Raw genomic sequence first — 15,576 nt, forward strand, 5'->3', positions numbered from 1 at the left:
GCGGTGCGCCGCACTCCACATTCTTGCTTCTATTCATTTTCTCTTGTCTTTTCAACAGTAGCCATCCTCATAAAAGTGAAACAGTGATTTATTGGGTTGGAGAGATGGATGGCTCAGTGGTTAAGAGCACTTGCTGCTCTTGTAGAGGACCCAGGTTCAGTTCCCAGCACTGACTATCGTATCAAAATCATTAGTGACTCTAGTTCCAAGGAATATGATGCCCCCTTCTGGCCTCCATGGGTACTGCACTTGTGTGGTGCACATACAGACAGACAGGCAAAACACATACACAAAAAATAAAAAGAAGTAAATCTTATGTGCGGGCAGGAAGAAAAGGCTGGAGAGATGGCTCAGCTGTGAGGAGCACTGACTGCTCTTCCAGAGGACCCGGGTTCAATTCCCAGCACCTGCATGGCAGCTCACAACTGTCTGTAACTCCAAGATCTGACACTCTCACACAGGCATACATGCAGGGAAAACACCAAGGGAAAAAAAATGTATTTTAAGTTCATCCCCCCCCCACCCCCGCCAGTGACTCGTGAAGCTGAGCATCTTTTCCTGTACCTCTTGCCCATCCATAAATTTTCTTTGAGGCAATGTCTTTTGAATCCCTCTTCTCCGCTTTTCAGTTGGGTTATTAATATTTACTGTGGGGTTACAGGATCCCCTGACATACTTTGGACACTAAGATCTTCTCAGATATACAGTTGCCAGGCGTGCCTTCCCACTCCTAGGCTGGCTTTCCTTCCTTTAGCTGCTGTTTGCCCTGCAGAACCTCTTCCGCTTGAGGTGGTCCTACCTTTGTTAGCTTTGGTTTTGTGCCATACACAGAGAATAGTGGCAAAACAATGGCCAAGAAGCTTGTTGCATGGTTTCCTTCAGGCATTTCACAGCGTCAAATCCTCCATTTAAGTCTTTAATTCATTTAGAGTTTTTTATATACTTTTTTATGATATAAAAGTCCAATTATTTTTGTATCCTTTGAGAGACATGGTTTTTCTAACTCCATTCATGGCATAGTCTTTGTACCTTGTTGAAGATTAGTTATCTATACCTGCACAAATGTACCTTGATAATATGTTTTATTAAGTCTGTAAGTCTATTTCTATATCGTACTGTACTGTTTTAGCTATACTAGCTTTGTAATTAGGCTTTAAATCCCTGTGTGATACCTCCATAATCCTCATTCTCAAGATTACTTTAGCTATCTGGAATCTTCTGTGGTCCTGCCTAAATTCCAGAGCTGATTTTTATCTTTCTATTTTTGTGAAAGTTGTCATTGGAATTTTCATAGCGATAACATTGATTCTATAGATCTCTTTGGATAGTGTAGACATTTTAACAATACTAATTCTTCCTCTCACTTAAATATATATTTCCTCTTATTTGCCTCTTCTTCAATTTATTTTTATTAATTATTATGGAAAAATAATACTATGAAACACAAAATCCTTTAGGTATATTATATCTTTCACTCGTTGGTTTAATGGTTCCTTAATATTTTTGAAGCTATTATGTTTTTTCCTTCATTTATTTCTCTGCTAGCTAACTTTTAATGTACAGAATCACAGTTATTTTTAGGTGAGGATTGTCTACCTTGCAACTATACTAAATGCATTTGTTAGTTCTTACGGATTTTTTGGTAGATCCTATATTTGCTGCTGAAAAATCAATGCCACATAATTCTTCATTTCCATTTTCCATGTCTTTTATTACATATTCTTGCTTGGTCTGTGTACGACTTCTATCCTTATGTTGACCTGGGTGACAAGAGTGGGCTTCCTAGACATTGGCAGTATGGCTCAGTTCACACTTGCCTACCATGCATGATGCCTTGGGTTTAATCCCTGCACTTCATAACCCAGATATGGATACCAGCACTCTGGAAGTGGAGTCAGGAAGATCAAGAGTTCAAGGCCATCCTCGGCTATATAGTATATTCAAGGCCAGCCTGGGCTACATGGGATCCTATCTGTAAAAGAAAGAGGGAGCATCCTACTTTTTCTCCTAATCTAGAGGGAAATTTTTCAGTGTTTCATCACTGAGAAGATTTCAGGGCAGAAGTAGAATGATCGTGGAATGATGGGAAAAGATATCCCATTTAAGTGGAAAGAGAGTCAGGATATATGCATCTGATAAAGTTATATGTGTACCAGAAAAAAAAAAAAGACAGTCAAAACTGCAACAGGAGGCAAAGTCATTGTGAAATGAGATATGGATGAAGCGTGGTCAACCCATCAAGAAGATAGAACAACTATGAATATAAAGGCACCTGATAACAGAGTACTTAAATAAGTCAAATATTAGCAAAAGTAAAGGGAATATAGATGATCAACACTTGTAAACTTTCCATTTATCTCCCAGATATCTACGTGACAGTGACTCTTACTCTAAGAATAGACTAGAAAATAGACATGCATTGGAAATGTCTACGAGAGCATAGCAGCAGTTGGGCAGAGAGCCTGCCAGGCCTTCCTGTGCCAACACAGGCGGCTGGCTACCTGTTAGTGCTGCAAGGGACCTTTCTGAATAAGAGCCTGGGCAAGCCTTTTTTATTTCATGCATATCTCTGTCATATAGATGGCATCAGAGTTTTCTTAGAGAGACGAAGCCCTGCCTCTCCCATGGCATGTGATGCTCTCATGTGTGTGTTAAGAAGATCTTAATTTAAAAGAAGGTGAGTGGCTTTTAAACGGTCCCCACGTAATTCTGATGTTTATTCCTGGGTGAAACCCACTTCTGGACGCCCGTGGAATATGACGTGGGCCTCTGCTGCAAGACACACGATGCAACGTGAAAGTCTCGTTTCTTTGCAACTCAGTTTAATTTACATGACTAATTTCTTTGAAATAAAATTTTTATTTTTTTAAAGAGCGCCTTATAAAACTGCGGAATAGCTCCCAGTAAAAGCTTTGTCTGTAAACTGAAATTAGGATGTCTGAGTTAGTAGTTGTGACTTACTGCATGCCTCACAAGTGCAGGGAAAGAGGCGAAGGCATTGTTCCTAGGCCTGGATTCTGATCATTTTTACTGGTATAACCTAAAGATTCTGGAAACCACTCGTATTTGAAAATGAATTTGCATTTGAAATGGGGATAAATGAATGCTATTCAGGACATATAAATAATAAAAAACTTCTATGAATTACAAGAATTACAACCCAAGAAACACTGAGAAAAGCGCACAAGAAGTTGTATTTTTAAAAAGAGAAACCCAAATGACTTTAAAATCTAAAAAGATGCTCATCATCATGAAAATACAAATTAAAGAACCAAAGCAGTGAGCTAAAAAGCTAAAAATAAAAATCTGGCATTTCTAAAAAATGGGAATAACATGAGGGAAGAGGCACTCTTGTTTGTCAGTGATGATAGCGTGAGTTTTTGTCTCTGGACAAAAAATTGGCAACACCCAACAAATTGGATATACGCATTTACCTACAGGTCAGCAACTCCACTGTGGTGCTTATACGGTGGTTTTGCTCATAAACACCAGAGAGCCATATTTACTGTAACGTGAGTTTTCATTGTAAGTACTGAGTGTAGGGGAAGAGTCCCAGATGGATATCAATAGAATGGAAAAATAAATAGCAAGCCATGTACATAATACAGTATTATATAGTAGTTTAAATAGGGGAAGTATATTTCCTACTTAGATGCCTTTCAACAACACAATATTGGCTTTGAAGAGGAAATTACAGAATTATGTAGGGTGATACTGCTTATATAAAACATGCCAGCATCGCTTCATGGTACACACCATCAAGAGAGGCAGACATAAACTACAGAGAAGAAGGTGGGCCGCTTGCCACCAGCAAGGCTGGTTGGCTCGTGGGAGTGAAGCCTTGCACAGAGACTCTCCGGAAGACTGAGGAAATGAGAGAGAGGGGGAGAGGGAGCAGACTATGGGAGAATAAAACCTTTCATCATTTAAGTAACTCAACCCTTCCATCTAGTCTGCATCGGAGGGGGGAGGTGTGGGGGGAGGTTCCCTTGTGAAGCTGCACTCTACATTTTAATGGCTTAAGATGTTGAAAAACAGTGGAATTGAACGGCTACCCAGCAGGGGAGGAACGGGACCGACAGGGCGCAGCTGCCAGCGGTTATCGGACAAATTAATCAATTTTGTATTTATGCCTCAGTGGCCAGAGACAGTTCAATCAAACCACTTACATTAACAGGGTGCTGCTCTCGGAAAACAAAGGTGGTTAGAAAATAAGGATTCTCCATCAGAAGAACCTACAGGATTGTTTTTCCAGGAAGAACAACGGAGCCTGTGATTTCTGTTTACATATGTGTCTTCCGCCCTCTTGGTAATGAAAAGAACACTTTCCAAGATGTCTCTGCAGGATCACAGACATCACTGGTAACACAGGACTGTGCTGATGATGCAGGGACCAGTGGTGAACTCAGGCAAGTCTGAGGAGCCATCCCCAATGGTTACACAAAAGCTCAAGAGACAATGGAAGTGATAATTGGAGCAATAATCCAAGATAAAAACCTGAAGTCCCAAAAGGAAAGAAAGGGGAAGGATTCATGAAGGGGATCAAAATGATCCTCAAATGCTCACAAAGTGCTAAGGAGGTTAGACTAAGTTAAGATGTATATAAAAAAAAATTACAAAGAGAGAGAGAGAGATGTAAACAAAAGTAGCATGGGTGTGTTGTTGGATTCAGCATCTGTCTTTGCTTCTCCTTGACTCCGCCTTCTGTCTCCCAGCATTCAGTTTAGTTTTCCCAGCCTAGCTCTACTCTGCCCTATCACAGGCCAAAGGAGTTTCTTTATTCATTAACCAATAAAAGCAACACTTATACAGAAGGACTTCCCACACCATGGGTGGTTCAAATTAAATAATGACACAGAAAATTAACTTGATATCTCCATACCAGTCTTCTTCCTGTGTAATGCGTTGATCAGCTCCCTGTGGAGCAGCAGCAAAGTGTCCTTTCCAGATTTGATTCTAAATCCTCTGTCTGTTCTCTCCCAGGGAAGATTCGCCTCTGTTCATTTCAGAATTAAATGTGATCATGTTTCTAACAGAATCTGGCCCAAAACTGTGCTGGGTACATGGAACACGTTGTAAAGGGCCGGAGTTTCTCATCAGGGAGGCTCACACCGCATAAAACCCCTTAACTGACTGAGGATTTTACATGGAGACAAAACTCTGCTCGTGTAAGAACAGATGTTCACGTAGAGAACCTAGAATTACTGGAACCTGAGTTATTCGCTGTTATGCGTGATCGAGTATTATCATCTTAACTGCCTCTCACCTCCTAACTGTTACATACAAGCAAGCGGTACTCTGGGCTCTGAATGTCCCAACTAGGGTGAGCTCTCGTATCCCTACATCAGACTGTGTTTCTTCTCTCCACCCAACATCCTATGCATTTCATTAGACGCAGGAGTCAGTTTTCAAAACTGAAGAGGGAGAACACGCTTGAGCCAAGTTATGGGTGGGAAAGCCCCCTTTGGAAACGGCGACCTGCCGGGGCATCCTGAAGCATCACCATTGCGTTCATCAGAGAGTTCTTATCCTAGAGGGCAAAGTGGGAGAGCTCCAGACACACACTGCAAAGCCATCCTAACCCAGGGGCTTTTTAGTCTAGTGATTTACGAAACCTTTGCCTTTTTTATTTCCAATTAGCCTATCGATAGTGCTGTCCCTTAAATACTCCTAAGGAATATTATCAGCTCATTATGGCCAGAAAACATGTTGCCTAATTTCATAGCTCAGCTGTTCTCACGCATGGATGGACAATCTGAATGAACTCGAACAGAAACAAGATTTTCAGACACTCGGCTACATCCCTACTGCAAAATTCAAGTAATTAATATGTGACTTTAAATAGTAAAGGAAGATAAATGGATAATGTTTATTTTGTGTGCCATAATGACAGAGCCACGATGCTCCTCTGGCTATTTATTTAGCGTTAGTACTTCACTAAAAACATTATTATAATCAGCACCCATTGCTGCTAACACCAAATACCATGGTGATGAGTAAAGGCTCTCTGGGGCGCTGCCTTGAAATTAAACTCTTAATGGAAGCCCACACGTCCATTACGGCCACGGAAGTAGACCCCAGTGCCTGCTGTCACCGTGATTGTCCCTGCCTATGTTACACTTTGTGCACACTGCCAAGGCTGCACAAGGACATGCGTGGTGCTGCTGGTCTGAGACACCATGGAGTTTGCACAGTTATCTGAAGAGAAAGGTTAAGTTGATCAGGGACGTTCAGAGCCATTCATGCTGGGAAGGCTTATTCATGGTTCCAGCTGTTGACACATCTGCCGAATTCTCCCTCGTGGCGTGGCCTGGCTGTTAGAGTGGCTTGGAACATGTGATGGTGCCTATTTTGAGCTTACAGAATAATGGGTTTCGTTATGACGTTTTCAAACACATACTCTGAGTGTGTTCACCCTCATCACGCCTTGTTATTCGTAAGCAATGCCCCTGTCTTGGAGCTGCTGTTGCTGTGATGAACACCGTGACCAAAGAAACTTGGGGAGGAAGGGTTTATGTGGCTCACACTTCCATACCATGTCCATCATGAAGGAAGTCAGGACAAGAGCTCACACAGGGCAGGATCTGGAGGCAGAAGCTGATGTAGAGGCCATGGGAGCTGCCTACTGGCTTGCTTCCCATGGCTTGTTCAGTCTGTTTTCTTATAGAACCCGGCACCACCAGCCCAAATGCCTCTCAGCTGGAGATCACAGAGACTTTTCCTCAAATGAGGCTCCTTCCTCTTTGACGATCCTAGTTTCTGTCAAGCAGACACACAATCGGCTAGTACAACCCCAAAGGCAAAGAATCATAAGCTCCTCTATCCTATCTCATTCAAGAAATGAGTACCCCGTGTCTCTCTCCCTTCCTGGGGTGCTAAAGTATCCTCAGTTGTAGAGTCAGAGAACCTAGAGTTGGCCTTGAACCCCTACAAACTGTGTGTCTTCCATAGCTCCCCACTTTTCTCTAAAGCTCAGAGTACCCACTTAAAGTGAGGGAAATAAAACCCAGGGGAAACAAGTGGGCTCCTTTCCCTCTACTGCTGTGTGATTTGTGGGTGTCTTCCCATTGCTACGCCAGAGTGTCTGAGAACCGCTTATGACGACCAGCCATGTGTTTGTTTCCGTTTTTGTGGTCTCAAAAGTTCAAGATGAAGGTGCCAGGATCCAGCATGGGCCCTTTTCTGTGTCGGCAGGGCAGGAGGCAAAAGCACAGAAGGGCCAACCCACTCCCATGGCCCTCTTTATCCATCCACTCCTCAGGAAGGAGCTCTCAAGACCGGAACACCTCCCAAAGGCCCTGGCCCCAACACTGATGTGCAAGGTACCAGGTTTCCCTCACTCGAATTTGGGGAACTCATCCCAGACCATAGTAGCGAGTAGAGACTAATGACTATCGTCAGCTGTCCCCTCTCCTCGTTTATCCCCCCCCCCCGTATTTATTAAAAAGCCACGTTGCTCACTTGCCTGCATTTACATGTGCACAGACACGCAGACACGCACACGCTAAATGCTACAAGCAGCATTATAAAAACATAGCATGCTCTTTGCTCGCCAGCTATTCTCTGGGGTATAATTAGAAGTTCCATGGGAGTTTATTTCCCAGGGCTTCTCATGGGAACAATCGCTGTCTGCTTTTAGCCAGTTATGTGAGTCGACGTAGCAACGCAAACAGCAAAGGGTTGCTTCTGCCTGTGGCTATCCCATTCCAGACTTGTCGGCAAAGCATTACAGGGTTACCTCTCTCTCTGAAAGCTGACGAAGACAGGAAGGGCTTCCCTTGTATAACTTTTTCTACCTTCTTAATATTGTAAGTATTAAAAATATCTGAGGCCTTGTTTCCACTGAAAATCGAACTTTGGCTTAGCCCAAAGTGAAATGGGTGTGTGATTTTTTTTACGAACTACTCATGAAGCTTTTGTCTCGTTCCAAGCATCTTTATCAGCAGCAGCAAAACACAAAGGCACATCCTGCCTCGTGGCTCTAAGCATGAGAGCCCAAAGACGCATAGTCTCCTCTCTCCCGCCCACCCCATCTCTCTTCAGCGTCTCCCTCTTCCACCAGCAGGAATGGGACTAATCTTCGCCCCTTTTATAAGGAGATTCTACTTTTATTATTCCTAAGCAATACATTACTACCACCAGGAAGTATTGCAAAGACATAGTCCCACTTCCCAAGAATTGATAATTTTGTTAATTGAGAGGTAGGAGGAACAAAGTGCGTATATCATCTCTAGAGGCTTTGATGCCCTGAGCGCCGTAAGAGAGGCAAGCTATAGTGTATTTGGACCAGAGAGAAAGGAGGAGGAATTGTCCCTGCAATGGCCAGTGATGGCTGCATGGAGAATCTGAGTAGAACCTTTCAGTGGCCATAGATGAGGTTCAAGGGCCAGGGGGAAAACAAAACAAAACAGGAAACCCAGGACCTGGGTACAAAATGGGCCAGGCTGAATGCAGGGGAGGGGTAGAAACATACTATTAGATTAGAGATTCATAAGGAGCCACATAGCACGGAGACCATGAGGATTAGGGCAGGTGCTGGGAGAGGAGAGGCTGGGCTGCATAACACGACAGTGACTTCTCGGTAGGAGTCCCAGCAGTGGTCACAGTACCGAGAGAGGAGGGGAAGAAGGGGGCCGTGGAAGTGGAGCAGAGGCTGGAGGGAAGGAGGGAGTTACTCTCTCTCTCACTGAGGGAACGGCAAATGGCTAAGGGTATCTCTGAGCACCACTGATCCTGCTGACTTTCCTACAAAGGGGCTTAAAGGGATGTCCGTGGTTGAAACTAAATGTTACAGCACAGCCAGGTTCCCAAGACCACCTTGCCACCGGGAACTGAGCAAAGCAAACAGCATTCAACTTGGACGTCTCGCTCGTGAATTGTTCTTAACCCCCACATCTGTCACACCACTTGGCATTTCCATCTTTCCCTGCATCAACTACACCCCAATGTCAGTTCTTCCTCTAGTCCACCTTCTCATCCAAGTCTGTCCCTTTCCGTCCCTGCCCCATGCGGAGTTCTTGGGGTAATGTGTTTGGATTGCCAAAATGCTCCTGGCCTCCGGTGTATGTTAGATTTGGCCACTGAGAAATATCAACAGAAAGAGACTGTATACGTTAGTGTTGTATTCATGCTATAATAAATGCCCATGGATTTCATGGCTGGAACAATGCACACTGACTATCTCACAATCCTAGAGGTCAAAAGTCCAAGTTGTTTCACTGGGTGGAAAGGGAGGCAGCACTGGCTTCTGCAACGGGCGTCCAGAGAAAAACGTCACCTTCTCCAGTGTCCTGAGCCATCTGCCTGCCTTGGCTTCTAGCCCAGGCCTCAGTCCTCAGAGCCAGAAGCTTAGTGTATTCTCCCCTCCCCGACCTCTGCTTCTTTCTTTCCTTTCATCTCTCTTAGATTTTAACTCTTGGGACTTCATTGAACCCAGCCAGATACTCCCAGGATAGCTCATCTCATGACCCTAACGTTGGGCTGGGGGTAGAGTTCAGGTAGCTCAGAGGTAGGGCTCTCTTCTGATATGTGTGACGCATTGCGTTCAGTCCCTGGGACAGAAAAGAGTGGGGTAGAGCACAAGGCCTCACATCTCATCCCTAGCCCTAGGTAGATAGATAGATACATAGATAGATGATAGATAGATAGATAGATAGATAGATAGATAGATAGATAGATAGATGATGATAGATAATAGATAGATGATAAATTATAGATAGATAGATGATAGATAGATAGATAGATAGATAGATAGTAGATGATAGATAGATGATGATAGATAATAGATAGATAGGTGATAAATGATAGATAGATAGATAGATAGATAGATAGAAGATGATAGATGATGATAGATAGATGATAGATAGATAGATGATAAATTATAGATGGATGGATAGATAGATAGATAGATAGATAGGAGATGATAGATAGATGATGATGATAGATAATAGATAGATAGATGATAAATGATAGATAGATAGATAGATAGATAGATAGATAGATAGAAGATGATAGATAGATGATGATAGATAATAGATAGATAGATGATAAATGATAGATAGATAGATAGATAGAAGATGATAGATGATGATAGATAGATGATAAATTATAGATGGATGGATAGATAGATAGATAGATAGATAGATAGATAGATAGATGGATAGATAGATAATCCCAGCTTCCAGGAATTTGGAAGCTTAGTCTATGGGGCAGGAAGTGCCATGATTCAGTGTTCTCTCTGCACTGGATGACTGTTTTTCCTGTGTTGCTCCTCCCTGAAGCTGTGCTCCGGGCCTAGCAGAACTTTTTCTCTCTGCAGCTCTAACTCCAAGCAGGCAACCTCTCTTGTATGCTTCTCTTTCTTGATCCCAGTAACCTCTCTTTCCTTCCTCGGGTCTTTCAGGCTAGAGGTGGCAACAACGCCGCTCTGTTTACACACTGGTGCCTCCACAGCCCGTTTCCTTTTCTCCCCGTCCACGGCTGTAAAATAGTGCCTGCGTTACATTGCTCTCCAGATTGTACCTGGCCGCTATGCGTGGCTGCCACGCATCTTGATAAAGCATTCACATTTTAACCTGCATGGCCCCACATCAGGTCCAGAGTCCGCACGCTCACAGAGAGTCCGCATGGAAATGCCATAAGACAGTCAGCTTCAGCAAAGCAGAAATTACTATCCTGGACAAAAGAGCAGCATCACTCAGAGTCCAGTTGGGGATCACTTCTGGGGAATAGTATGTCTGGTTAGGCAAGTGTGCAGAGCAATGCTCTTCCTTGCCTTCAGCTGCATGCAGCCTACACACCGCCTGCAGTTGAAGTTCCCTCTGGTTTTCTTTCTGTTTATTTTTCTATCAACTAGGCAGACAGACTTCATGACCTAACGTAAGTGATTTCTGAGCAGCAGCAGAAGCTCAGCTGGGCTGCCGATGGGAGCCTCCATTCCTGCTTGGGCAAATGATTTTGAGATACTACCCAGGCTCTTCCTGCTGGAGCAGTTAAACAGCGTATGAAAACGGAAGGGGGCTGCTTGTGTTTTCCTCCTTTGTAGAAACTATTTCTGCTTCAGCAAGCGTGCCTTTATTTTAAACTCTGTCTTAGCATTCATGTCTGCTGCTGCCACACTCGTGGTGATTTCTTTGTATTAGCTGGGGTTTAAATTACCTGCCAAGCACTCAGTGAGAGTCTCTTCCTAGAGATTTCATCTGGAATCACAAAATCAAAACAGCAACGCTGTCCTGTAAGAATGCCTGCAAGGCTGCACTTAACAACTCAAGGAGAGTCTTCTCCCTCTCTGCGTTATTTCCACAGAAGCAATATTTGCCCCACTCCCCATTTCCCTCTCCATCAGTCAGCTGCCTGCCTCCTAGGTTCATTGTGCAAGACTTCCTCCTGTGTTCCTTTGCCCTCTTCTACCATGATGGTGATGAAGAAGCAAGTGATTCCTATAATTAGCAATAGATTGTATTCACAGATTGCTTTATAGGTCATAAGGTATGTGCATATGTTGTGTGTTATTCAATCTGGGTCAAAACAGGTAAGAAATACTACGAAACCAAGGTGAATTCTTATTATAAACCTTAACTAAGCAAGAAGGGAGCACAGAAGCAAATGAAATATCTAAAAAAAAAAAAAAAGGTCCTCCCTTCAGTTGCTCATGCATGCTTCTGTTGAACAATACACACAGACATTCCCCTGTGGCCGGACTCCCGCTGCTGGGAAGCTTACAGTATTAGACAGGAAAAGGAAATTCTTCTGAAGATGTGCACAGGAAAGGACATCCCACGGCTGGGGGATCCCAGAAGCTCCTCTTGTATGATCTGGTAGCTGACGTTGGCCTTAAGGGATGAGTAAGATGCACCTGTTTGAAATGAAGGAGGAGAACATCCAGGCAGACCAATGAAACCACATCTTCAAAAGAGACAGAGGAGAGAAGTGCGCTCGGATCCTCAGAGTGCCCGGAAGAGGTGACCCAAGAACACGCACAAAGCCAGAAAGGGTGCTTCAGAAGGAGGCAGCAACCACAAGAGAGAGTTCTGGGGGACTAAGGAGAGTTCACAAAACTCGCTCTGTGCACCTTTTGGAGTCCGCAGCGTTTGCCCTGAGAAAATGCAAGCTTTGATGGCAAAGACCGAGTCGTCATTTAAAGGCTGGCTGCTTCTACAATCGGGATACTGAATGATCTGCGAATTTCGCAATTTTTCCACGTTTAAATTTAGAGGCTTTTTAAAACTTGAATGAGGAATGGAGGCTTCTGAGCAGAGACCGCTCCTGGAGTCGCTGCCAAGGGCAGTCTGCCCGGGCAGAGTTCGCTGAGGATCAGTGCGCTCCAGTCAAAGTCTCTTAAACAGTGCGTCATTTTAAAGGGTAAATATCACATCGTAAAAGCACAGAAGATGTTACGCCACCCTCAGCTCATAGCAGCTCTCAGAATCATGCGATGGCCTGTAGCTCCTTCAAGTCACTTGCCGTCCTCACTCCCATGTCCTCCTAGGCTGGTGTGCGCGCTCAGGCTTAGCCTTGATCAAGGGCCCCGCATATCTGCAGGGTCAGTTCACATTTCTCTTAGGATAAATTTTCTTGAGAAATATTGGAAAGTTTCTCTTTTAAATGGCTACTCTACCAGAGGCATAATGCAAGGACAGAAAGAAACTGAATTTTGAATATGGGAAATGAATTCGAAGCAAATAAAATTCACAGCGTGAACCCTCGCAAGCATTCATTTCCGTTTCCTGCCGGGTTCCGAGTTTTCTCCGTGGAAGACCGCGCCGACTTGATGGGCTCCTGTCCCGGCACGGAACAAGAGCCAAGCTATGCGTTGGGCTGCCGGGTCCTGTCTAATTCAATCACACTCTGATGAGGGGAGTGAGGTGGTTAAGAAAAACACTTGGTGGAGCCCTGGGAAAACATGCTCGCTGCAAATGGTTACCAACAGGGCTGGAGATGCAGCTCAGAGCTCAGGGCCCTAGAATGCACCAGGCCCCTGGCTCTGCGCTTCTAGCACTTTGGAATGACAACAGTAACAGAACATCTAACAAAAGTCTATCATAAAAACTGTCATTCAGTGTAAAAGGCCAGCTAGGTCAGAAGGCTGGCTAAGAGCCTTAGCAGAAGACCATACTTCAGTACCCATGCCGGGCTCTCACAACATCCTGTAGGTCCAGAGAATCCGTTGCTTTCTTCTGGCTCCCACAGACACGTGGCACGCACATATATCCAAAATAAATAGTAATGAACCTTTACCTTTAAGGAGTGCAGAATGACCCCATGCTTGTGGCTTGCATGAACGATGGTGGCAAAGGCAGAAGCATAGCTCCTCACTGCCGCTGCCAGTTCCTGCCCAACTCTTTAAGAACCTTGACTCGAGCCAGCCCAGGGTTCTTGGCTTCAGAAAAGAATTTCAAAAGGAGCCACTATGAAACAGAGTTGGCAGCTCCAGGGAAGGGAGCTTGGGGTACAGCTTCCATCCGAATATTCCAGACTCTTTGGATATTTGGATGCCAGGGGCTGAAGGATAAAGGAGCGAGGCCTTCACCCAAACAGCCCTCACTAGCCACTTGACTCCAGGATATAGCTCTTCCCTCTTAGGAACAGCGACAGTTAAGGAAACATGAAGAGACTAACAGTTACTATTAGTGTAAAGAACACCATGACCAAAGCAACTTGGGAAAAACAGGGTTTATTTGGTTTATTATTCATCGAAGAAAGTCAGGACAGGAACTGAAACAGGGCAGGCACCTGGAAGCAGGAACTGATATAGAGGCCATGGAGAGTGCTACTCACTGGCTTGCTCCTCATGGCTTGCTCAGCCTGCTTTCTTATAGAACCCAGGACCAGCAGCCCCAGGATGGCACCACCCACAATCCTCCCCCATCCATCACTAATGAAGAAAATGCCTCACAGCTGGATCTCATGGAGGCATTTTCTCAGATGAGGTTCTTTCCTTTTAGATAACTCTAGCTTGTGTCACGCTGACATAAAACTAGCCAGGACAGTGACATTAACTTTTAGTCTGTCTTCTGAGTCATCCTGTGTCGAATGAATGCCACAGAAATAACACTTTTCTCTTCCACTGCCCCAAGCCCATGCCTCTCGAGGCTACCAAACACATGCAGGGAAATCCTTATTGCCCTTGTGCTGGAAAGGGTCTGAGCCTCTGGACCAATCCTCTTTAGACAGCTACAGTGCCCTGTTTCCATGGTGATAGCGACCACCTGTTCCTCCGTCTGCCCAATCAACTTGACTGTAGTTTCTTGGTTCTCTCTGCTTTATAGATATTAATTGCGATGAGATCTTCTTTGTTTACGAAACCATCTGCACTAAATTTTTAGAGAGCAACTCATTGTGTTTTTCCCCTTAAAGACTTATTTGTCTTTAAGTAGCGTGCCCTGAAATTCAATACATTTTAATTCAGAGGCCGCGACAACAGTGGGCCTCTGAGAGTCACATGATACGTTCGCAGCCGAAGCTCTTCGTGCTCTGGTATCTACTTGCCAAAGCTAAGTGGGAACTGCTCATGGGGCACAGGCATCTTTAACATTTCTGGAGGGAGTGGGAACTGCTCATGGGGCACAGGCATCTTTAACATTTCTGGAGGGGGTGACTTTTCACCACACAGCTTCTGGCAACCCGGTGGGAGCATGGCAAAGCTTTCACAAGAGCCTTCGTCACGTGTAGAGAATAGGGGGCCCGGAACGCTAATTCAAGGGGCAGTGTTAGAGAACTCATCACCAAACCGGGATACCCACTAACTGCCACTTGCTGTGAGGGCAGTGTCGCAGTCGCAACCAGAGAAGCTTAAATGATGCAAAATGATGCATGGCAAATATTCTCCGAGAAGCACAAAAAATGGTCATTCCTCCCAACGTGCTAAACAGATGCGGTACAAAGCCGAAGGCTGGTAATGTGTTCAATAGAAAAGCTGTAGAATGTATTTCTCAAGTCAAACAAGCTGCCAAGATATTTTGAATTGTAATACCAGACCTATTCTCTAATATTCTAATGCCCAGTATTTTAACTGAGGCCTCTGCCGTCCTAACTGATCATGGGTGACCCAGTCTCGATACAGTTACTCAGATCCGGGGTGGGCAAGGTGCTCGTTAGGAAGGGGGTGATACTTGGACAGTTGTGAAAGCACACCATCTTTGCCTGACTTTGTTTCTCTTTGATTGGCAGGTAGGCGATCAGATCATTGAGATCAATGGGGAAAGCACAAGGGACATGACGCACACCAGAGCGATAGAGCTGATCAAATCCGGAGGAAGACGAGCGAGGCTGTTGCTGAAGCGGGGAACCGGACAAGTCCCAGAGTACGGTGCGTCCCGCACTTCCCCTCCCCCGTGTTCTGCTCTTCCTGTGTGTTGCAAACATGCAGACGTTTGGGTTTTTTAATATAAAACCACATCTGTCCTCTACTGCGGCCCGAATAGGTATTTACTGTCGGTAGACGAATAAGCACACGTGTCGACTTAAGCCCCAGATGTTTGTGTGTGAACCCCTTCTTTAGCTCGTGAAGCTAGGAAATGTGTAACGTAGCGAATGTGTGAGCTCACAGGGCACGTCTGAGTGTGCAGGGAGAGCCGG

The 15,576-nt window shown here is 44.6% G+C and overlaps 1 protein-coding gene across 3 annotated transcripts in view; it reads left to right on the forward strand.

The window, feature by feature from the left end:
- Magi2 (membrane associated guanylate kinase, WW and PDZ domain containing 2) overlaps positions 1-15,576 on the forward strand; it is a 1,234,898-nt gene that overhangs the window by 1,171,886 nt on the left and 47,436 nt on the right. For all 3 annotated transcript variants that reach the window (XM_050139790.1, XM_050139791.1, XM_050139792.1), the window contains one exon: positions 15,169-15,307. In XM_050139790.1, the coding sequence (XP_049995747.1) occupies positions 15,169-15,307 (139 nt within the window). The remainder of the gene's footprint in view (positions 1-15,168; positions 15,308-15,576) is intronic.

Source organism: Alexandromys fortis, unplaced genomic scaffold (assembly GCF_014885135.2).
Source record: "Alexandromys fortis isolate MF-2015 unplaced genomic scaffold, M_Fortis_MF-2015_v1.1 scaffold_38, whole genome shotgun sequence".
Taxonomy (NCBI): domain Eukaryota; kingdom Metazoa; phylum Chordata; class Mammalia; order Rodentia; family Cricetidae; genus Alexandromys; species Alexandromys fortis.